We start from the raw sequence: 23,461 nt of genomic DNA, 5'->3' as shown, positions 1-23,461 counted from the left end.
TTTTCAGGTCAAGATTTAACATAAAAAAACATTATCAATTTAAAGTGACTAGACATTTTTTAAAATTAAAGCTATATATTAAGTAGGTAAAATGAGTCCTATCTTGAGGAAATTAAAATGCTGCTTACATAAATGCATCAATACTAACAATCCAATAATATATTTGGAATATATAAAACAATCTGAGTCCATTCTGCATAATGAGTACTTTTACTTTTGATACTTTAAGTACATTTTGATGCTGATACTTTTGTACTTTTACTAAAGTAAGTTTTGAATGCAGGACTTTTACTTGTAGTGGAGTAATTTTAAAGTGTGGTATTAGTACTTTGGGTAAGGGATCTGAATACTTTTTGACCAATGGTTGCAGGAAGATATTCACCTCGAATTCTCATGAAAGGTTATTGATGATGCTGTTTACCTCTAAATTTCTCAGATCAACTTCATGTCTCACCTACAAATGGGATTTTATGCATTCAGATTCTATCATATCCAATGCCTGATTTTACATTAGAAAATAAAGTAATTATGTAAATAAAGTAATTGTAAAAAAAATACTTTCCACTAAATATACAACAATATGAATACAAATTCAAGTCTTAAGTAAATAAAGATATTTACAAATAGAAATATGAACTACATAATACATTTTAGGTAAATAGAGAAATGTAGAAATATGTATTTATTTGACAACAGTGTGACAAATTGAATTATTGCACGACTTCTATGGAAATTCCGTATTGCACTGTAATTTATCATGTGGTCGTGGTTGCTGAAGGAGGAAATAAGTCTATTGACTCAGAGTGTCTGACACTCTGGCGGAGGCTTTGAGAAGACTGTCTCTCTGCCTTCCTCCACTTGTATTTGGAGTGCAATTGTTTACCATAACAAGAGACCAAAAAGCCCAGTAAACAAAGTAAAAGATGGATTTGACTGACAGCATTGTTTTATTGTTTAATTTTCTGTATATATAGTGTATTGCAATAATATCAATATTGTGAATTTTTGGCCATGAGAATTATGTAGTGGACATCTGATAACATGTGAGCCCCTTATCAGATCATACCATGTTACATCACAGATATCAGCACGTCAATCTGCTTTCTGTTTTGATTTTTTTTTACACGTTGGTTCTGTAGGAGGTCAAATTTTGTCCCAGCTTGTCCGACCGGTAAGACAGCACCATTCCAGGACAACAGTACCTCATCGTTGTGTAAGCTTGTCTTTGTTTTCTCGGCTTGTTGCTCTGCGTAGTTTTCATACAGGTACTTATTTACAGTGTTTGGTATCATTTCTAAAGACTTTTAGAGAGACTGGACTCCTGAAAAGTAACTATAAACATTGCACTTTGATACAAAAGCTTGGTCACTAAAATAACTTAAATAACTTCATGAATCCACCTCTTCTTTCTCTGGTGCTGTTGGTTTAGGGGGGGATCAGTAGGTGAGTCACTCCATAAATATATCAACTATACTGAACATTCAGTTAATTAAATACAAACATATTGTTACCTATAAGTAAAACTTTACTTCAACAGTTTCAGAAACAGTCTGTGCAGACTCTCCTACAGTGAGCTGTGACATGTTTCTGGGGTCACTACAACTTGTAGTTGTCCTTTAGGGACATCTGTAGGCAGCAGCGGGGAAGTGCAGGACAGTGTGTTCATTAGGATTTCCTTTTTTCTCTACCCAACCTGTTTTCAGTGATGCAACAAGCAAAGAGATAAAGAACATCCATATAGAGACCATAAGATTTTGTCTGTCAATGAATATGTCCATGCAGTAAAGCAGGACTTGACAAATGTTTATGGGTTTTTTTTACAACAAATCACAAAAATAATGCAATACAAAACATTCTGTAGACTTTTGAATTTTGTGTTTCCGGGCCCTCCATGATGCAGTTTTGTCTATTTCTACTTCTCAAGAAACAATGTCCCTGTTAATCCAAAAACACACTGTCAGAAAATAAATACAGTAAGTACATTTACTCAAGTACTGTACTTAAGTATAATTTTGAGGTACTTGTGTTTTGAGTATCCCCATTTTGTGTTACTTCATAATTCTACTCTGCTACATTTTGAGGCAAATATTGTACTTTTTACTCCACTACATTTAGCCAACAGCTTTAGTTACTTTTCAGGTCGAGATTTAACATAGAAACATAATACATTTTAAGTGATGAGGCATTTTTTAAATTAAACCTCAGAACAGTATATCAAGTAGTTTGAATTCAAACACTGCTTACATAAATGCATCAATAAGAATAATAATCTAATAATATATTTACACCATATAAAACAATCTGAGTGGGTCCATTCTGCATAACGGGTACTTTTACTTTTGATACTTTCAGTACATTTTAATGCTGATACTTTTGTACTTTTACTAAAGTAAGTTTTGAATGCAGGACTTTTACTTGTAGTGGAGTCATTTCACAGTGTGGTATTAGTACTTTTACTTAAGTAAGGGGTCATATTACTTCTTCCACCACTGCTGTCAACTATAGGAACTTAAATGATCTTAGCACCACAAACAAACTGCATCACTTCCATTGTATTGGGATGACCATCTAACCAACCGACTGACTCACTGACATTTTAGACGTCATGCCGAAAGTCAATAAGTCGTGTTAGATGAGAGGTCACAGCAGAGTTACTTATATAATTGCTGTTGCAGCCAGAGATAGCATTTCTATCTTAGTGAACTGAGTTGCACTGAGTCTGGGTAAGCTTCAAAACAAGTTGGGTGGGATGGTAACAATGTGAAGGAGGCTAAAGGTAAATGTTTACCTAGAATCCTACTGTACTTTGTAAACCCCTCCCCAAGGGACGTATTTAAATAACAGCATGTTTTACTTATTTTTACAGTTAATTTCCAGGAAGAAAAAAATGTTTCATGTGTAATTCAGGATCTGATGTCAAAAGATTTCTGACTCCAAGTTCAGCTCAACGGCACTTCATCGTCCTACGGTATCATTTATACAATTCATAAACAAGGAATGTTAAAGTAGTGCTGAAGAAAATCCAATCAACGAGCTTTCACACAACAATTCTGCTGCTGATTACGTGTAGACCGCCTGAAGCTTCACTCTTAACTGTAAATAAACACGTGGAAGGTGTCGCAAATGTTTTCTACTGCCCAACAAAGCTCTTATAATTATAATAAGCAATAAACCACATCATGTGTTTTATGAAGTCTTTATTTGTGCATTTATTTATGGTACAAGCAGAGCTCTGTATGAATTAATAAATTAAAGTTTAGTTGGTAAACTGACGCACGACACGAAACAGTGGCAGTGAAAAGTGGTGCTTAATGCCTGATTCACTTATGAGGTATGTTTCATTCATAGAAATTACTGCAAATCAAGCAGTGAACAATGTTATTACTAAAAAACAGGATTAAATAAAATGAAGGTAGTCCCTAGAGTCACTCTGCTAATGTGACTAAAAATACCTCGCACGTGTTATCCTGTGGCCTCTGATAGTTTAATGAGAATTTCTACAAACATAAACGACTTTCCTCACCATTAGTGATATGTGGCATAAACATTAAGCCACTGTGTGAGGCCTCTGTGGAGACATTTGGTCTAAACATTGATGTTTAAAGTAGTTACACAGTATATATAAACCTGGTAACAATAATCAGTGCATCTAAGTCACCATCTTCATGGTGAGGCACCAAATGTGACCTACAAAAATGTCCTATTATCCATTTAGCATCAGAGTTCACCCTTTACACAGTAATGACCATAAAAAAGTCCTATTTCCTTCATAATATTTCAATTAGAATTTTAGTTAAAACTGCTAAAAGATTAAATCTGAATGCACGTCTTGCTAAATGTCATCATATTTACCCACATAAAATATCTAAAGTACACTATATAACGCAAATGTTATTTAATTTTAAAAGAGCTTAAAAAACTTTTAAAAATTACACAACTTAAGCTTCAGTAAAAGTGGTCTGTAAGCTAGAACACCAGTTTCAGTCAATGTAATTAAAAACGTCTTAGTCATCTTAAATCATAGTTAATGGATCCTGTGTTCATGATTTCTCTTAATAAGCGATTCAAAGTAAAAAAAAAAAAAAAAATAGTTATCACAAAGACAAAATAAGAAAATTATTTGCAACAGTTCCCCTCCAACACAGAATAAGTTCTACGGTACTGCTTTATGCCCAGAAACAGTAACAGTATAACTGACAGTGTTACAAACTTGTCTCATGTGGTGAAAAGACTAAGATGTCAGATTCTCCTGCTCTGTGGCTCCATCTCTGTCTTCCACACCGTTGTCTTTATATGTTGATATTGTACTTCTGTGGAACAGAGACACATTATCCTACATTATCCAATTTACTGTAACATAGATTGACCATTATATAGATCATAACAACAGCTGAATGGATCTGCAAGGACCACAACACGACATAATGAGAAAAAGCGATGCAAAAAAGCTTGGTCTATTTGCAGGGCTTTTTCTTATTGAGTTGTGTTGTGGTCTTTGCAGCGTGTTTTCTAAATGCTGCGCTTTTGTTGTGAAATTGATGATGTTTTCTCAATTTGCTTGTATTTTGTGTATTTGCATGTGTTTTCTTAAGTTGCAGCGCTTGAGCTCTCAGGGCCCTACTGAAGTGGGGTTGTATGAGGTACTCGTCCATAGAAGCGGGCAAAAACACACATTTTACCTTGCAGAACAGTTGTTGCTGGTCTACCGATGCCTCAACTTGATAAATTGGTTAACGTATGGAAAGGCTCTGGTTGCTTTGAGAAGAGTGTAGATTACAACTTCAGTTTTTTTTGGTGGCTAAAATACTTTTTACTTCTCCAAACTAGGGACGTGCCGACCACCATCCACTGTAGCTGGGTAATACACTGACCGTGTTTACCTCATTCAACGCCACTTCCGATCCAAACTATCCATTTAACTTCATGGAAAAAAGACAAAGGAAGCTCAACATCTCTATTTGTGTGTTGCTTTTTTCCTACTTTGATCCTTCAAACTTCCTCTCTCGATAAGAGTCGCCCTTCTTCATCAGGTAGAGAAGGACCATGTCGCAGAAGAAAGCTCCCTGTTCAAAGAAGTTTTATTCACTGACAAAATATTTTAAAAAATGCTGTGCAGTTAATCTTAAATCATTTTAACTCATTATTTTAAATTGTACTTACAGCACCCATCAGAGCCAGCCCTGAACCAACATTGATGGCTGTTGGGATGATGTTGAACTTCCCCGCCTGCGAATAAAAGAAATGTGGCTTAGAAACAATCCAAAAAAAACATGTTAGAGGCTTACGATTAAAGGTAATGTCTGTGTTTTTTGAATGGCTCCGAATTTTGTGTGTATTGTGTTAAAATAATTGATTATTTTCTATATTGGTAAATTATTTTATGCTTGAGTTCTGCTTCTCTGTTTGACTCCCTGGTGTCTGTCTCTGTTGTCTGTCTCTGTGCGTGACGCCGGTCACTATCAAAGGTCAAACCTTGGGTGAAATATCTCTATGCATTGCAATGATTATGTTTGTGTGTTAATGTTGGTTTAGAAACTTTGTTTACATATATTTCATTGTCTGTTTCATATTTTTTAGACTTTTAGAATCTACGTGAGACAGTGAAAAACCTTTGGCTCTGTAACACACACTATCTTTGGAAGACAAAACAAGGCAGGAGGTTTTTTGTTGAATGTTCTGGAGAAGAGGCCAGGTCAGGATGGCCTTGTCCGGGGCAGCAAGATCGTATGCCCAGCTGGCATGACGTGCCGTTGTGTTAATTGGGACTGGCAAATCGGCGAGTGAGGAGGGCGGGACTTCCTGGAGGAAATCGACCAGCATGTTTTGTAAACAAATGTTAGTATTTTAATGGGTTCAGGGAGAGAGTCGTGGTTCAGACTTCACGAACTGAAACATGTCTGTTTGTATTCAGGGACATGAGTTTTTGAACCCAGAGATTCTCTGTAAAGTGCACAATTTTTGACGTATTGTAATAAAACTATGTTAAACTGAGAAACTTGGACGTCTCCAGCTCTTCATTTCCCCATCAACGAACTGCGCAGAAAAATGGTGAGGTTTTTTCTGTTGGTGACAGATTATCAATTTTCAAGGTTTCCTCATGCAATTTTTCTAACAATTGCGTTGATCCCTTAAATCACGACACATCCTGATGCTTATTTACCTTTCCGTGCACCATGACGTTAAACCGGACACCGTAGACTTTATATAGGGATCGAAAGCTCTCACCAGTGGAATTTTTGAAATACCGAGTGTGTCTGTGGAGGGAGAAGAGGGAAAGTATGAAGGCATGAGAACACAACAACAAAAAAGGGCAACAATAAAACTTTTGGATCATTTTCTCCTTTCAAATCATGTATTTTTAAATATTTGTCTGTGCAACACATAGACTGTATAAATAATGGACGTAGTGACCGTGACGTCACCCGTTGGTTTGTGGACTGCCTGTTTTAAGCATCGAGTTCAGAGTTTTGGCTAGCAAAAACAATTAGTCCAACTAAACGCTGAACATTTTTACTGAACAAAACGTTCAAATAATAATAATAACTTAATAATCATTAAGTGAAAATACAGTGTGAAAGGGTCAAAGTTATGAGACCAAACCGGTAAACGTCCTTTTAAAAAAAATATGTATATAACTTCATTGACACGTTGCCGTGGATACGCATTGTTCTGCTTCTCTCCTGATGACCGCTCGCCTTGTTAGCCACCTGTCAGTCAAGTTAGCCACGCCCCAAATCATATGATTCTTTAGCTTCTATTTTCTTCTACATGGGGCCATTATATACACTTTTAACATCAAATTGTCTCGAAGAAGATTTCTTACTAGCGATTGAGACCATAATGTTGACCTAAAAAAAAATCTGAGGTAATAAATCAAGTGAGAAACAGCATCTGCAGTGAGTCTCACCTGAAGTTAAACCCTGTTGCGATGCTGTGGTTTGCAACGCTGACGTCCAGACGAGTAAAGTGGTACTGTGGATGGCAGTATTCGTAGCCTTTGTCAAGGTCACACTCCCACTGTATCATAATGCCAATGGAGCCACCCTGGAAAACACAATACAAATTCAATCATACACCATGTTAATACAGGGGAGGCACTGCTGGTGAATAAGGTAAACATTTTAACTAATATCACCATGAAAGTTGATTACTTACATAATTTGTCATTTTTTGTTTAAATAAGGCAGTATCTTTATAAATGTGTGACAAATGCCATTTATTTCAAGAACAGAAATCTCAACATTTTTCATGATTCCACTGTCTGTTTGAGTATTTTATTTTCCCTTCGTGTTTCATGTCTTGTGTTTCTTGTTTTATTTTGTGATCGCTCACCCCTGTCTCTGTTTCAGGTTCCTGTCTGCCCCGCCCCCCTCCTCGTCTGTATGCACCTGATCCCTGATTGTTTCTCCCACACCTGTGTCTCATCACTCCCCATTAGCCCTGTATATAACCCCCTTTGTGTATTGTGTTCTCACCAGTTTGTTGTTCCTCTAAGCTCACGTTCCAGCATTTCTCATAGTCATAGCCTTGTTGTTTTTTGAAACCTTGCTCACCTCTTGATTCTGCCTTTTTGCCTCTCGATTTGGATACATTTGCCTGTGTAACTGCCTGTCCGTGTACCGACCTTGTTTTTGGAATAAAAGCCTTTTGACTATTGGAACCTGATCTCTGCCGCTGAATTTGAATCCTGCCTTCTGAGCTACATCCCTTGACAACACTGGATGAAGCCAGTATCAAATCCTTTGTGTTGTTGAAATATTCAACTTTGCAGGCCTTATTTGGACAAAGTGCATGGCACAGGTGCATTTAGGCTGTTTGCAACTCACGTTTGCTGGTGCACAGTCTGGGCACAAACTAAGGCACAAGGGGGCTGTATTTAGTATATCAATTGGTTATAGGTGAGTTTTTGGTGTAACAAGAATTAAACCAATCCCATTCACTGTAAAAACCAGGTGTATCTGCACTGATGGGTGTAAAATAGGTCCCATCAAATAGTTTGGTCTACCAACTGTCCAACAGTTGTAAAATTGATGGTGTATGGACTGTTGCTTATTCTGTTGCCCTGACAGACAAAAAATAAAACCAAATAAAAATCTAAGTTGAAAAGTGTAATACTAACAAATGTGGCCATGTCCTTGAAGTCGTATCCGGCTCGTCTGGTGATGTCACCCAGGCGAAAGATGGGGCAGTAAGGGTGACGCTCCTCATCAAATCGGCATTTACTCAAGTAGGAGTCATCAGTTGTTTCAAAGACGTTGGACCTCAGAGTTAAGAAACGCACAGTTTTACAAAGTGTATATGTATGTGTGCACTGCCGACAGCTGTTATCCAAGCAGGTCATGTCAGTGTTGAACACAGAAGAAGAGGACTTACTTTGAAAAGGTGAATTTGGGAAACTGGATGAAGTTCTTGATGTAGATGGTGAAGTTTTCAGCATTTGTCAGCAGAGGACCTCTGTAAGAAGAAAAAGAGGATTGTGATGAAGTTCCACACATTCTGTACCTTGTTAAGAAAACAACCTGGTAATTAAAAACTGGTTAAGGGACATAATTCATCAGAGATTTCGGCCGAGGGGACAGTAGCTTGTGGCTATTGGTAATACTAGTGAAACAAGATATACAGTTGGTTGGCAGTTTAGCCTCAGAACAGATGTAATGCAGAATGTTTAGCTAAAGAAGAGACTAGAGAACATTGTCGTTTGTCAAACAAAAGGACAGCACAGCTTGATGCACACTGCAGGGCTTACGGGTCCAAACACCATATAAAACACATACTTACTGCATTTTAATGTGTTTTGAAAAATGTCAGACAACATTTTTAGAGTAATGAAAATGAAAATTAATGCTTTTCTTTGGTCTCAGTAAAAACATTTGGCCCGCATGTATGCCACTATAACTTTAAAGTGAGTACTGCTGTTTTGTAGTGTCATTGCTTGGTTCAGTCAATAGGTGACATTGTTTTCACTTTTTTTTTTTTTTTGCATTTTGGTCACATATTTTCTGCTTCTCTCATGTCAGCGTGGGTTCTCTCCGGGTACTCCGGCTTCCTCCCCCAGTCCAAAAACATGCACTTAGGTTTAATTGGCGTCTCTAAATTGCCCATAGGTGTGAATGAGAGCATGATTGTCTGTCTCTATGTGTCAGCCCTGTGACAGTCTGGCAACCTGTCCAGGGTGTACCCCACCTCTCGCCCAATGTCAGCCGGGATAGGCTCCAGCCCCCAACGACCCGAGTGTGGATAAGCGGATAATGAATGAATAAGTTTATATGTGATTGTACTGTATTTCTACTTACTTTGGTTTGAATTTTCTTTCAATGGGACACCAACCATAGATTTCACAGGTACCACTGGAGTTCTCATCTTTTTTTAAGCACCTGCCACTCATAATTCCTTTAAAAAAACAGAGTAAGATAGTCACACAGTTTATCACATTAACTGCACAGATGTGGATTACAGGCCACAGTTCCAATAAGAAATCTGCTATTATTTCTGAATTTAATGTCAGTGACATAGTTGGGAACAGCCTCTGTGTTCTTATCTTTGTGTTTTCTATAATACATATCTTTTTTAATTTATGTTAAGGAAGAAAAAGGATGACATTGAGAGCAAATGTGACTTTTATTATAATTCACAACCAACTTAATGATGATTTTAAATCAGCCATGTTTCTTTCTTACCGTTACCAGCCACAACCATCTTCCCCTTTTCACAGTCCTCATTATCTTGACAGTGGCCGTCCAGCACTCTGGGACTCTGAGAACAAACAGAGGTTCAGGAAACATTTAACCATAAACAAACCAGTTTTACACAACTAACCTTATATTTTGATTCATTCATTCATTTTAAGACTTGTTGCAGTTGTCTCACCATAACATGCAAACATTTGGACATTAGCCAGTAAGGCTCAGTCAAAATTGTGAAATAGTTTTCCACATTTAGAGTTTCCTAAAACATTTCATTTATTTAATTTACTCATAATTCTGACATCTTGATTTTGATCTCATACATTTATTTTACCAGGTCATCACTTGACTTGGTAGCTCTTAAATTGAATTTATCTTTTTAACTTAATATCTCAAAAGTTTGACTTAGAACAAGTATTTGGATTTTTTGTCATGTATAGTTTTTCATCATTTATCCTGGCACATATGGGTTTCCATACAATTCACATTTATTGACAGTTACTTTAGAAAACAAATTGGAAATGAAATATTCTGAGAACATTCACCGATTGTGTGACAAATATTAGAGTTGGACAACAAGGACAGCTAACACGGAATTTAGAACAGAATAGAACGGAATATAGAACAGAATGTCAGTATCCAAGAATGCTTTCAAATCAAGGTAAGAGCTTTCTGTTTTCTAGCAACATTAAGACAACAGTAAAAGTATAAAGTTTTTTGTTTATAGACACATGTCTGAGCCCTTTTCATAACAGATCGGATATTCTTTTTAAAAACTCTTTGACACTAGGGCCTCGCTGGAACATGACAAATGATAGTGTGGTAGCCTTTCAGACACGGGGCAAATGTATACAAGAGCAGTGCTATTCTTCTTGGCTGATGCAGTGAGGCAGGAGACCAAGAGAGGCTGAGTTTACATACCAGGAACCCTCTGGAAATGTGAGGCTAAAGGTACAGCTGAAATAAATGATGAACAGTATAATTGGCACACACACACTCATAGAAAGAAGGGGGGATGTTCCAGCCTTCGTTAAAAGTCAAAGGTCTTTTGTTAGGACTAAGCGCTGGGAAGAAAATGCAGACCAGTTCTCTGCTGACTGTGACTGGCTGTGGCACCATATGAGCCATTAGAAACCAGCAGAGGGCCCACAGCTCAGCCAAAGTGCATCTTACTGGCTGTTTCTCTGCTCATTGTGCACAATACTAAGATGATTCACAGCTTTCTAAATTCCAAAGTATAATTGCGATGTGCAACTGCTTTGTCATCCTGGCATTTTTTAAAACTTGCATGTGGTGCTTCTGAATCAATTCGGCTCAAGTTTACCAAGAGAGATATTGTTAATTGAAGTGACAAAATATCTGTTATGGGGTTTAATTAAGCGTGGAGAAGCTCCAGTTTATCTGTGTTTTTATTTCTTTCCTAACCTCAAGCACACATGGCCTTCAGGATCTTTGAAACACGGCCGGCTGGAATATTTTCCAGATGATCAGACGTCAAACAGTGAAGAGTAAATAAAGTAACCTTAAAATAAACACACAGTTACTCTGAGACGGTTCAAAACTGCAAGCTGAGTGGCGTCTTACAGAGAGAACACAGTGTTTAAACAACACATCATGCCCTCCAGCTGGCTGATACTCACAAAGGGTAGTATCCTCACGTAAAAAATGAACAGGTTTGTGTGGCAAAATAACAACAACATAGGATTTGCATTTTGACTTTATGTATTTTGCGCTTCTCAAGCTGACAGTGGCTTTGACTGTCACACCTTAGTAACAGGATAAAATAATCAAATGTCTCACAGTCTGTGTAGAGAAACTCACTCACTCATTTGCTTTAAATTAACAGTAGGTCCAATACATTCATAGGTAGACAGGATGCACGCCCTCTGGACAATATAGCCGACATGCTAAAGGGGGGTATTCATTTAAAAAACTGCTCTATTACGTGTTTTTTAATCTGTTGACTGCTATGTTGAAATGTAACTAAATACAATTACTCAAGCTCTGTACTTAAGTACAATTTGGAGGTACTTGTACTTTACTTATTTCTATTTTAAGTAACTGTATCCTTCTACTCCACTACATTTTGAGGGAAATATTGTACTTTTACTTATTTAGCTGACAGCTTTAGTTACTTTTCATGTCAAGATTTAATATAAAAAACATGATACATTTTAAGTGATTGGCTATTTTTATAAATGAAACGTCATAACAGTCTATTAAGTCATTAAAATGAGCCCTGGCTTGGGAAAATTAAAATGCTGCTTACATAAATGCATCAATGATAATAATCTAATAATATATTTGGAATATATTTAACAATCTGAGTCGGTCTATTCTGAGTACTTTTACTTTTGATGTTTTAAGTACATTTTGCTGCTGATACTTTTGTACTTTTACCTAAGTAAGTTTTTAATACAGGACTTTTACTTATAGTGGAGTAATTTCACAATGTGGTATTAGTACTTTTACTATTAGTACGGACCTGAATAATTCTCCCACCACTGGTTGACAGAAAAACACTCATAGGATTTAGCATACGCGCAGCATAGCCAAATTCTAACATCACAGGAAACACAATTGAGACTTTAATGTCACACAAATGGACCAAAATAAGTGAGACACTGCTGTGCAACCCTGCGATACTCACCACAATGCTATTTGGTGTCAATGCAGCCTTAGCTTTGATCAATGTGCTTGTTTAATTCTGTACATGATAAGTTCAATGGCATTACTTTTTTCAAATATGAAAGTCACTGAAAGAACCCGTGTTATGTGTCCTCACCTCTGCACAGTATCCCAGGTTCTGGTTTGGCGTCTCTAAGAAATTGGTGACAACAAACAGAACAGCTTCACCCTAGATGTAGAGAAAACACTGTAAGTTGGTCTTTATGTTGACATCATAACATGTGCCCCCCCCCCTTTTGGCTTCCTCTGATTTAAGGGTCGTCAGTGTGTTCCTGCCTCAGGCCATCACCAGAAATGTCTGTGTCTTCTCTGATCTGACTCTCAGCAAGAACGCAAACAATTCCCAAAATGTCAAACTACTCCTTTAACTGAACCAGTCCTGCCTGAGTGACTGTCTGTCTGTATTTGGGCCCTCGTCCTTCTGTCTGAACAGTGACACATCAGGCACTTTCTTACATTTTGTTGCTTTGTCATCCTGCACTGACACTTTATACTACTGCAGTTCAGTTAAAACCTACTTCAATCATGAATTCAAGCAGACATAAGGAACAGGTGCCCAAAAAATTATGTTTTCATCCAATATTACTCAGTTTTAATGTATGTGCTACACATATTGGTGCTGTGGTGTAAATGTTTTCACCTGTGGCGGGATGACGTAGTCCTCCGGTCCCCACACCAGCAGACCAGACTCAGTGGTGTTAGTCACTGAGACTCCCTTCAGTTTAGTTATAATAGAGCTCTGGATGGCCTCATCTGTCTCCTGGTAGCCTTTCTTGCTTACAAAAACCCACCTGTGGGTGAGAGGGAAAATGTGTTTAGACCATTTGCTGTGCTCTTATTGTTTCTGTTAAACATTAAGGAAAATGCAGACTATACTATTCAGCAACAAGAATGAATTTCCTTTTATACATAACAGTAATTCTTAGGTGTTACTAATCATATAATATTCTAATATGGACTTTAAATAATTTATATGATATTTACGAAACAGTATATCTACTAACTGTATTTGATTCCTGTTGCTTTTGTTTCTTGTGACTACATGCGTTCAATGTACTCACCAGATTAGTCTTACTACAGCTCTTTGATTTATGAGTTTTGCTACAGGGCACTGAACACTAGAAAAACTTTGTGTGACAATTGTTAGTGTTAAGAAAACCCCGTCCTGAGTGAAATCTTAAAGACTATTCACCTTATCAAGCCTTAAAATCTTCGTTATGGTCAACGTGTAAACTTTATAGTGTTAATTACGCTTTATTATCAAGTCATTAATCAACTACTAAGACCTTTATGTGAGTTGCTGCATTTAACTTTATTTATTTAGAATATATTCTAACCTACATTTCGATTAGTGTCAACATAAAATCATCATACACATATATAAATATAATGAATGTTTTATTTATTAATTTATAACACGTGCAATGAGATGATAAAGCTGTAATAGCCATGACAGTAATTTGCTGACTTACCCTATAATGTAACCGAGGATAGATAACTGAATAAGTCTGTACAAAACTCCGACTCTTTTATTTTTGGCGACAATGTATTTTTCCGTTTTGTAGTCGAATAGGGAGAAAAAGCGTGTTTTAAAGAAGCTCCCGGCCATCCTGCAGCTGTCAGTGGCAATAAGTGGTTACGTGCTCTACACACACCGCCACAGAGTTTCAGCACAGCCGTTCAAAGGAGGCGCACACGCTCCCCCTACTGCTCAGTCAGCCCATATGGTGAGCGCTCAGTTCCGGCTGGAACTTTCAAAATAAGACACACATTCGTAGTAAGCACAGTGACCTCTCGTAGGCTATTTTTTGGATACACAATGGTGGTTTGAAGAACCTTGTCTGAGCTTATGGAGAGAAAAATCATTATAGGATTGTTAATATTTATATATATATATATATATATATATATATATATATATATATATATATATATATATATATATAAATAAATTTTACTCACTCTGGCCTCTATGGAATCATCACAACCAAGTGTGAATAATTCAAAAATGTAAAGAATAACACAGTTATAATGACATAAATATAAAGGAATTTATATATTTAATACTTTTCCAACTGCCCACAACTGTCACAAATAAAGGGGGGGAATTGAATCTCCACATGCTATACATATTGAAATATTTACATTTTTACAACCTCTACTTGCAAACTCTCCTGTCCTCTCCCCTCTGCTCTGTGTAAACACCCTAATGCTTTGTCTGAGGCCTTTGAAAGTGATTGTGTTCAAAGATCTCATGTTAAATTAAAACTGCAAGCAGCGTTGAACTGGTCCAGTTTGAATTTCAGTGAACTGGTAGTTGCAGTTGTACATGTCAAAATTAATGATTGAGAAGAAGAGAAGAGAAGAAGAATTAATGCTGGTTTGAAGGCAAAGGGTGGTCACACTAAATATTGGTTTAATTTAATATGTAATTTAATATGTGTCTTCTGTTTATTCACTTTGTAGCAATCTTATTTTACAGCATTTTTTCCCAGGCATTCCTGATTCTGCATTTGAAGTACTTAGATGTGAGGGCTGGATGGGAGAGACTTAATTGACTTAACATATGTTAATTGTCATGATATGTTGCTATACAGAGAGTCGTCATGACAGTTTGTAAGCGTGAACATTTGGTTTGTCATTTAAATGATTGATTTGCATTGTTAAAATCTAGACTACTGAAATGGGGTTAAAGATGTATGTTTGCACTGTATAAGGTATAAAGTAATGTTCATAGAGAATAGCGTAGAGTAGAGCCAGAGGTCCGAATTTTTAATACATAGAGTTAGACAATCCCATTATCAGGATGGCAGCAAACCAAGCTTTCTACTGGCTAGCAAACTTTGCAATAATGAACGCCTGTCTGTTATACCATCAATACAATCTGAAGATTGCACAATTTTGCATGACCCTCAATTGATAAATCAGCAATTCAGAAATTTTTATCAAGAGCTGTACCAAAGTGAAATAGATGAAATGGAGGACTCAGATGAACTTATGAACTCCTTTTTTGAGGGTCTGTGTCTACCTCAGCTTACAAAAGAGGAGAGTAAGTCCTTAGATGATAGAATTACCCTAAATTAACTTTTTTGAATCACTAAAACAGATGAAAAGAGGCAAATCGCCGGGATTAGATTGCATCCCACCAGAATTCTATCTTGAGTTTTGGTCGGATTTGGGACCGATTATGTTTGATATGATTGATGCATCTCTCAAGAAGGGCTTTTTCAACAGAGATGTCAATACAGCCATTATTTCACTCTTATGTAAGCCAAATAAAGACCCTACAGTTTGTGCAAGTTACAGGCCAGTATCATTGCTAAATGCTGATGTGAAATTATTTGCAAAAACTTTAGCCAATAGATCCTCTTTGACATTTTTCTCCCAACAGTCATTACAAGGTCACTATGCATGCGTAATTCACTGAAACCTTGATAATGTCTATCTCTATGCATTTATATTAATCAGGTAATATGATTTTGATACATTGGTTGTGTTTGTGTGTTAATATTGATGTAGAAAACTATGATTACTTTAATTACATATATTCCATTTGCTTAAACTAATTAAGATTCTATAATCACAAAAAATAGTATTGTCTGTCTTATATTTTTTAACCTTTAAAAGAACATGTAGAACTCTGAAGAATAGTTGTTATATTTCTGTAGAACATAATAAGGCAGTATGTTCGTCATAACAAGTTTGTTAGCAGGCCACAAGGCCTTGTCCTGGGTAGCAGTGATTGTTTTGCCCAGGTGGCCTGACGTGTGACGGTGTGAAAGAAGACTGGCGAATCAGCGGAGGGGGAAGGCTGGACTTCCTGGAAGAAATCTACCTTCATTGATATAATTAAACTATGTTAGTGTAAAACTGGGGTTTTTTGCAGGAGGAGTAGAGACAAGGTTTTCAGACTTCATGACCTGAAACCTGTCTGTGTGTATCAGGGACAGTTAAACTGATTCCTAAAGTGAATCCCAGAGCTCTGTAATTCACATTTCTTGACGTATTGTAATAAAACTATGTTAAACTGAGAACTCGGACGACTCCAGCTCATCATTTCCCCATCAAAGACTGCGCAGAAATAATTGGTGAGGTATTTTCCTGTTGGTGTCAGATAATTCAATTTTGAAGGTTTACTCATGCAATTTTTCTAACATAACATCAAAGCTTATTCATCCTGATCAATCAGGTTTTGTTAAAAATAGATTAGCATCAGATAATGTGAGAAGACTACTCCATGTTATACACTCTGCACCTAATGTGTGTTCACTGCCGGCAGTATTATCAATAGACGCGGAAAAGGCGTTTGATCGTCTTGAGTGGAGCTTCCTGTGGTTTACATTAGAGCACATGGGCTTTGGTGGACAATTTATACATATGCTAAAAGTTTTGTACAATAATCCTTCATCGATAGTATCGACTGGGAACCAGTGTTCCTCTCCGTTTTCTGTAGGCAGAGGAACTCGCCAAGGCTGCCCTCTTTCGCCGCTTTTATTTATCTTTTCACTGGAACCCCTGGCACAAAAAATGTCAAAATATAGACTCTATAGTGGTTGGAAACGTGCATAATTCAATTTCATTATATGCAGATGATATTTTATTATATTTCAGTAATGTGTTTCATGATTTGCCATACAGTAATAAGATTATTTCATTATTTAGTGAATTTTCAGGATACAAAGTAAATCTGAACAAATCCGCACTTCTGTTTTTAAAAAAAAACGTTTCAGAATACTCAGATTTACACACAGAAATTCCAATTGTTTCGCAATTCAAGCACCTTGGCATTGATATTTTTTCTACACTTGACAAAATTATCAAGAAGAACTACAAACGAATAACCAATTCTGTCAAAGGGGATCTGGATAGATGGTTCAATCATAAATCACTGTCATTGTGTGGTCGAATATCAGTTGTTAATATGATGGTTTTACCTAAGATCAATTTTTTATCTTGTATGCTGCCTCTACCCTCACCTGCCCACTATTGGAATAGGATTCAGAGTGTAGTATCAAAATTTTTATGGACAGGGAAACGACCAAAACTTAAAAGTACAATACTTCAACAAGGCAAACAGTTAGGGGGTTTGGACTGCCCAACTTTAATTTATATTACTTGTCATTTATGCTCTGCCCTCTTAGAAATTGGTTTTCTCAAGAATTAAATACTTGGCTCCATGGCACCATGGCTCAAGATTGAACGTAATATTGCATCCCCTTATAGATTGGAAGATTTAGTATTTTGTGGTTTATCTCCCAGAGATTGCCAGTCAAAATTTGGCCCTATAATTGCTCATTCCATACAAATTTGGCAACAGGTGGAGAAATTAGCAAACTGGGAGGTGCAGTGGCATACTCGGACACCAATTTTTTGAAATAACTTATTTTGCTTGGAGAGGAAACCGATTATTTACCCTCCACGGTCTAATACAGGTGTCCACACTTTAACTCATATTATGGACAGTAGAGGCCTAAGATCATATGAGGATCTTAAGAGTGCTTATAATTTACCTAGAACATCCTTTTATTTTTATTTACAAGTGAGAAGTGCGGTTTTAGCTTATGGAATCCCATGTAATACCTCCCCTCCTGAACATCCGCTCCTTAAGCTTTTTTGTATTAAATCTAAATCGAGGGGGTTGGTATCCACCTTATATCAAAAACTGCAAGAGGCTAAAAGTTTTACATTGGGGGTGACCAGAGTATGGAATGTTGATTTGAAGGAGTGGAAGCAAATTATCGACTGGAAGAGAGTATGGGGAAATATTAAAGTTACGTCACGAAATTTCAATCATCAAATGCTCCATTATAAATTTATCCACAGACTCTATTTCACCCCTAGGAAACGCTGTCAAATCCATATTTCTTCTACTCCCATCTGTCCTTTATGTAATAGCAGACAAATAGGAACTTATCTACATATGATGTGGCAATGCCCAGATGTGGAGTTTTTTTGGTCGCAAGTAGCATCCTTGATGGGAGATATAATTGGGGTTAATATACCATGTAACCCGATTATTTTACTGTTAAATGATGATTCGCAATTACTTTTTAAGTTTTCTCAGAGAAGATTGTTGTTTCTAGGTTTGACAGCAGCAAAGAAAATGTTAATACAAAGATGGAAACCGCCACATGCACTCAATATACCTCAGTGGCTGGCCCTATTACATGACATTATTATTTTAGAATTATCTATTGCTCGATCAAATGGGGCTATAGCAGATAATATTGAGATCCTCTCTAGAGCAATGGAGAAGGTTAGGCTTAAGCTACATAGGTGAAACTGATTGGCCAACAAGGTTTGGCTCTCCAAATGGGTTGGAAGATATAAATGTTCATGTAAAATTTTATTTTTTATTGTTCTTTACGGAATATATGAACAGATATTTACATGTATTTAGTATGTATGTACACCCATTTAGAAAGTCAATTCTGGCAGTGGGAATTAATTGGATCCTCCTTGTTTTTTCTTTTTACCCTTTTTGTTTATGTTTGGGTCTTGAATATTTCATTATGTAAAGAGGAGAGGTACAACTCTTTTTTCTTTATTTTTTATTTTTTTCCCCCACATATTTCTTATCTGTAGTAATTAACTAAATTGCCTGTGTAATTACTGTTATTTTTACTATTTATTTATATTCGTTATATTTAAAAAAATATATATTACTATTATTATTATTATTATTACTATTATTATTTATTTATTATTATTATGTTTTTATTTTTTTTCATGTGTGATGTGTGTTTTGCTCTGTGAGATCATGGATAACACTCCGGTGGTTTCTGACACTTTTGGATAATTACACATGCATCTAGGTCAAACTGACTCTCGAGCATTATTGTTTTTTTTAAAATGTATTTGCCCCCCCCCCCCAGGCAGTTTCTCACTTCACCTGACAAACCCAACATTTAATATTGATAGGCTTTAATATAAATTGAAGTTATAAAGTGTGCTTCTTTTACTTTATTTAGCCTCAGTGTTTAACTGTTTCATTACATTCAGATGTGTCCACACAAGGCCCCTTTCTCCGGAAGCATCAACAGGAAGTGGTCTGGAGAAGACAGTCAAGCCTTTTTCTCCCACTCATTTACTGTGTATGGTATGGGTTTTAAATATATATCTTTAGTGATTCAAATTCAATGCTTAACATGATCACAATGTAGCTTTGGGAGGAAAAAACAGTTCTGTCAAACCTCTTGGCTGTCGTTCATGTGGAAGTGAAAGACGGCGAAGCACTTCCGTAGGTAACTAAAATAACTGTGATGGTCTTGTGGTTTTGTCCCATGATGCTTTGACAGGTTAGCAGGTTGCTTCGCCACACTGCTGTACACATTTGACAAGATGCTGACGATGAGTGCTGACAGGTGGATTTTCCTCTTCGCCCTGTGCTTTATTTCTGTCTCTTCAAATGGTAAGTCCAATCAATATAATACTACATTCTATAAATAAAACATTACATTTTTCTTTCTATATGAATTGTTTGATCTGTTTATACATTATTTTGTAATTTATGTTATTTGATTTTTGAAGTGTTGAATCATTAAGTTTCCATGCTAAAAGATCGACAAATCTATTGACAATAAGGATTATCTAATAATCTTTTGACAATAACAGGTATTTCTGTTTACTAAACTTTGATGTTGGTTGTATATTCAAATATACACTTTACCATATACGTTAATTAACAATCTAATAATACCCGGCTAATTAAAAAACATTAGGCAGATTAAAGATTTAATTTAATTTATTTTTAACCGGTTTCAGTTTTCTATTTGCTTTCAATCAGTGTCTTTAATAAAGTTATCATTTTTATTTTTTTTATTGGCCTTTAAAATTGTTCAACAATTAACTTAATAAATGTACTGTCCACCCGGATGTTTAATTTAAACATGTCCAAACAAAACTTTATTATTTATTATTTACAGTTGAGCTGATATGATATTGATTTTAGAGGGCAAAAAAATCATCAGTATTGCTGCCTATATGTCAAACTTTTGAGGTGGAATAAAAATAGACCTTTTCTATGTGGATTGCATGCAGATTTTCTGCCAATAAGTTATTGCAAAGGTTCTCAAAGTGCTGTTCTTTTAAACAAATTACTTTTATTGAAGAATATTTTATGTTATACATACAATGTAAATACAATAAAAAGCTTGACAGACATCAGTACTGTATATTCAGTAATGTCAAACATTTAAATAAAGCATAATTAAAAGTAACATACATAGCTTAATAGTACTGTATGCCCAGTATTATTCTATTGCTGACCTTAAAACTAAGGAGTAAATATAAATAAAATAAAAATCTAAATACACATCAGTTTATGTTCACTGTCAGTCAGTTGCTGACAATTTTAGTAAAATAAATAATAAAAGAAAAATAAATAGATATATGACATCATTTCTAAATCCTCTTTCCTCTGTATTTTATGTTTTAACATTGAAAAACATATATACCAATACCTATAGGTATGCCAATATGGGCTGATAAAATCGGCTGTTCAAAAAATTGATCAAACTCTCTACATTACATTTACAGTTTTCTACTTTTGTTTATTTGAGCGGGATAAAAGTGCCCTTATCATGACACTTGTTCTTGTATTTCTCTCTTCCGAAGACGAAGAAGACCTGTTCTCTAACAACGCTTGTGAGGACTATTTGGATGAATGTGAGACGCACACACTCGTCGCTCCACTTCGCTCCTCTGTGCTTCTCCCATGCAACTTTGCAACTCGTAGCCCTGACTCGGTGTCATGGGCACACACTCCTGGGACGTATCTGATCCATCTCACATCTGAAGGTCGTATTGAGTTCCTGGACCACAGGTACGGTCGGGTGAAAGCCTTTCCAAACCAGGGCTCAGAGGGGAACTTCTCCATCTGCATCGATGAGCTTAAGGACTCTGACCTGGGGTGTTATCGCTGTCTTGGGGGACCCAACTGTCTTCAAGTGAAGTTGATCGCTGGAGAAGGTATGATGATTTCTCTTTCAGTTCTGAGCAGCAGCCTCTGCAGAGACATGCGGCCTCCTTTCTTTCCATGGTCACACACTTTGTAGGCAGAGAGACATGTGAGAGGACAAGTGAATGTGCTAGAGTTTCCTTTGTAAAACCACAAACCATTGTGCAGGTGCTCTGAGCGGAGAGACGAGGCTACTGATTTACATCTGTGTCGGTGTGGCTGCCTTCATCCTGCTGAGCGCTGCTGGCTACTGCTGCATGAAGTGCATATGTGAGTACTCTCAGTCCACACACTTAATAAAAGAAAAGTGTGTGATTTATTTGATTGATGCATTGGATGGTTATTATAAAAATATATTTTTATTTCAGTGTGCTATAAAAACAAAACAGAGGACAATGCAATCATTGAAGGTCCTGAAGGTGCAGCTCCTGGGGGTAAGCTAAACATTACACAATTAACATTTTCTCTATAATGTTACTCAGTACAGTTAATTTTACATTAGAGTAAATGAACATGCAGTACATCTAATTAAGGTAGCTTAAATTCATCCATCCATCCATCCAGATACTAGGGACAGACGACCTTTCACGCTCTCATTCACTCCTACGGGCAATTTAGAGTCACCAATTAAACCTAAGCTGCATGTTTTTTTGGACTGTGGGAGAAAGCTGAAATACCGAGAGAGAACCCACGCTGACACGGGGAGAACATGCAAACTCCACAATGAAGAGCCAGAGTTGAATCAGCGACCCTGTTGCTGTGAGACCAGTGTAGCCCAGCTTGAATCAGATTAAATTAAATTTGTTATGAAGGGTTGCATCAGGTAAAAGTCATTCAAAAGTATATCATGCGCAGGACAATGAAAAGTACACAGTACATATTGGCAAAGCAATAAATAGTTTACATATTTACAACAATGCACATCTTTCCTTTGAGAATTTCATGTTGTTTGGATGATATTACAAACAACCTAGTCAGGAAAACCATCACATACTATACTTCCTGATATCCTGTTGCTATATTTACAAGATTGACATGAGAGTGGTATCTCATCTAACTGTTGGCAAGAAAGCAAACAAGCACATTTCCCCAAAATGTTTCCCGAAAATAAATTTAAAAAATAAATATTGTCGCCCTGCAGGTGTCAGTGGTCCAGCTGAGGAACCAGGCAGAGCTCCAGTGGATCAACAGCACAGAGGTAATCTGTCAACACAAACACACACAGTCACGGATTTAGAAGCCTGTAGATGATGCACAAGTCGACTGGGTCAAGTAATATTTTTTGTTGTGCTTTCTTCACGAGAAAAAGAAACCTGTGTAACTGTTCAACATGATGTGTTTCCCTTTTCTACAGGAGCCGGCAATGATGAGCTTGTTTATGGTGCGTTCACACGGCTCTTCTTCTTTCAGAGGCTGTAGTAGACTTAATGTTAAGGCTACAGAGAAGATATTGATATCATATGAAACTCGAAGATCAAATTAACCCATTGGTAGGGTTAAGGTTTTATGTGTATGAGGGTTCAAACACTATGATATGGATATATGAAGTCCATTTCAATGCTCAATTATGTCTCCTAAGTTATTGGAGAAATTTACACACATTTGCTTCCTTTGATTTGGGGGCAATCGGATTGCAAGCACTTCTCTTCTGGAAATCTGCTAAGAATTTATTGCCAATATAGCTAGGAAAGTCAATCATACTCTGATCACCCAAGGTTTCTAGCTTGGTTGTAAAGTTTCATGAGGTCTGTGATTATCCTAGAGCTCACAACAGGTCATTTTATTCAGTGAGGTCAAGTTTAAGAAAAATGCTCTCACAGTAAAATGGTTTTATGGGGACTAACATTATCACTCATGAATAATATTGGGCTCATTAAAATCACAGCTTTCCAGTACAAAAATAACACAGTTTAGTACACTATAGGCCAAAAGTTTGAAGGCAAACTTTTCAACAAAAAGCATGTTTATTATATAAAGAGTCACTTATCAGAATACATTCTAACTATAATTATCAGGTCTTTGCGTTTTTATTGCTTAGACTCTGCTTCCTTCAAAGTAACCTCTTCTGGCTTTAACAACAGCATGGCATATATGAGGCATTTGTTCCTCAAGTTTTTTAAGGTATGTCCCA

At 36.6% G+C, this 23,461-nt stretch overlaps 2 protein-coding genes across 2 annotated transcripts; one reads left to right on the top strand and one right to left on the bottom strand.

The window, feature by feature from the left end:
- Positions 1–3,100: 3,100 nt before the first annotated feature.
- On the bottom strand, positions 3,101–13,980 carry LOC131970023 (P2X purinoceptor 5-like). Its single transcript, XM_059331271.1, has 12 exons — positions 13,844–13,980; positions 13,012–13,162; positions 12,469–12,540; positions 9,678–9,753; positions 9,294–9,390; positions 8,374–8,454; positions 8,120–8,261; positions 6,908–7,044; positions 6,161–6,254; positions 5,161–5,226; positions 4,981–5,063; positions 3,101–4,310 (listed from the first exon to the last, which is right to left on the bottom strand). The coding sequence occupies exons 1-12, from the start codon at positions 13,978–13,980 to the stop codon at positions 4,232–4,234; spliced, it is 1,215 nt and encodes a 404-aa protein (XP_059187254.1). The 3' UTR covers positions 3,101–4,231.
- Positions 13,981–19,712: 5,732 nt separating this feature from the next.
- On the top strand, positions 19,713–22,749 carry LOC131970679 (uncharacterized). The gene is made up of 6 exons (XM_059332108.1): positions 19,713–19,782; positions 20,988–21,341; positions 21,499–21,600; positions 21,699–21,764; positions 22,472–22,528; positions 22,685–22,749. The coding sequence occupies exons 1-6, from the start codon at positions 19,713–19,715 to the stop codon at positions 22,747–22,749; spliced, it is 714 nt and encodes a 237-aa protein (XP_059188091.1).
- The last annotated feature ends 712 nt before the right edge of the window (positions 22,750–23,461 follow it).

This window comes from Centropristis striata, chromosome 4 (genome assembly GCF_030273125.1).
Source record: "Centropristis striata isolate RG_2023a ecotype Rhode Island chromosome 4, C.striata_1.0, whole genome shotgun sequence".
Classification (NCBI taxonomy): Eukaryota; Metazoa; Chordata; class Actinopteri; order Perciformes; family Serranidae; genus Centropristis; species Centropristis striata.
This window is presented reverse-complemented; position numbering and strand designations above follow the sequence as displayed.

Excerpts from the sequence above, each read along its gene's own strand:
- LOC131970023 (XM_059331271.1), bottom strand. The coding sequence starts at position 13,980 with ATGGCCGGGAGCTTCTTTAAAACACGCTTTTTCTCCCTATTCGACTAC. Across the intron at positions 12,541-13,011 it reads ACTACGTCATCCCGCCACAG|GGTGAAGCTGTTCTGTTTGT; the intron begins GTGAAAACATTT and ends CTCTACATCTAG. Across the intron at positions 9,754-12,468 it reads ACCTGGGATACTGTGCAGAG|AGTCCCAGAGTGCTGGACGG; the intron begins GTGAGGACACAT and ends GTTTGTTCTCAG.
- LOC131970679 (XM_059332108.1), top strand. The coding sequence starts at position 19,713 with ATGCTGACGATGAGTGCTGACAGGTGGATTTTCCTCTTCGCCCTGTGC. Across the intron at positions 19,783-20,987 it reads TATTTCTGTCTCTTCAAATG|ACGAAGAAGACCTGTTCTCT; the intron begins GTAAGTCCAATC and ends TCTCTTCCGAAG. Across the intron at positions 21,601-21,698 it reads CTGCTGCATGAAGTGCATAT|TGTGCTATAAAAACAAAACA; the intron begins GTGAGTACTCTC and ends TTTTTATTTCAG.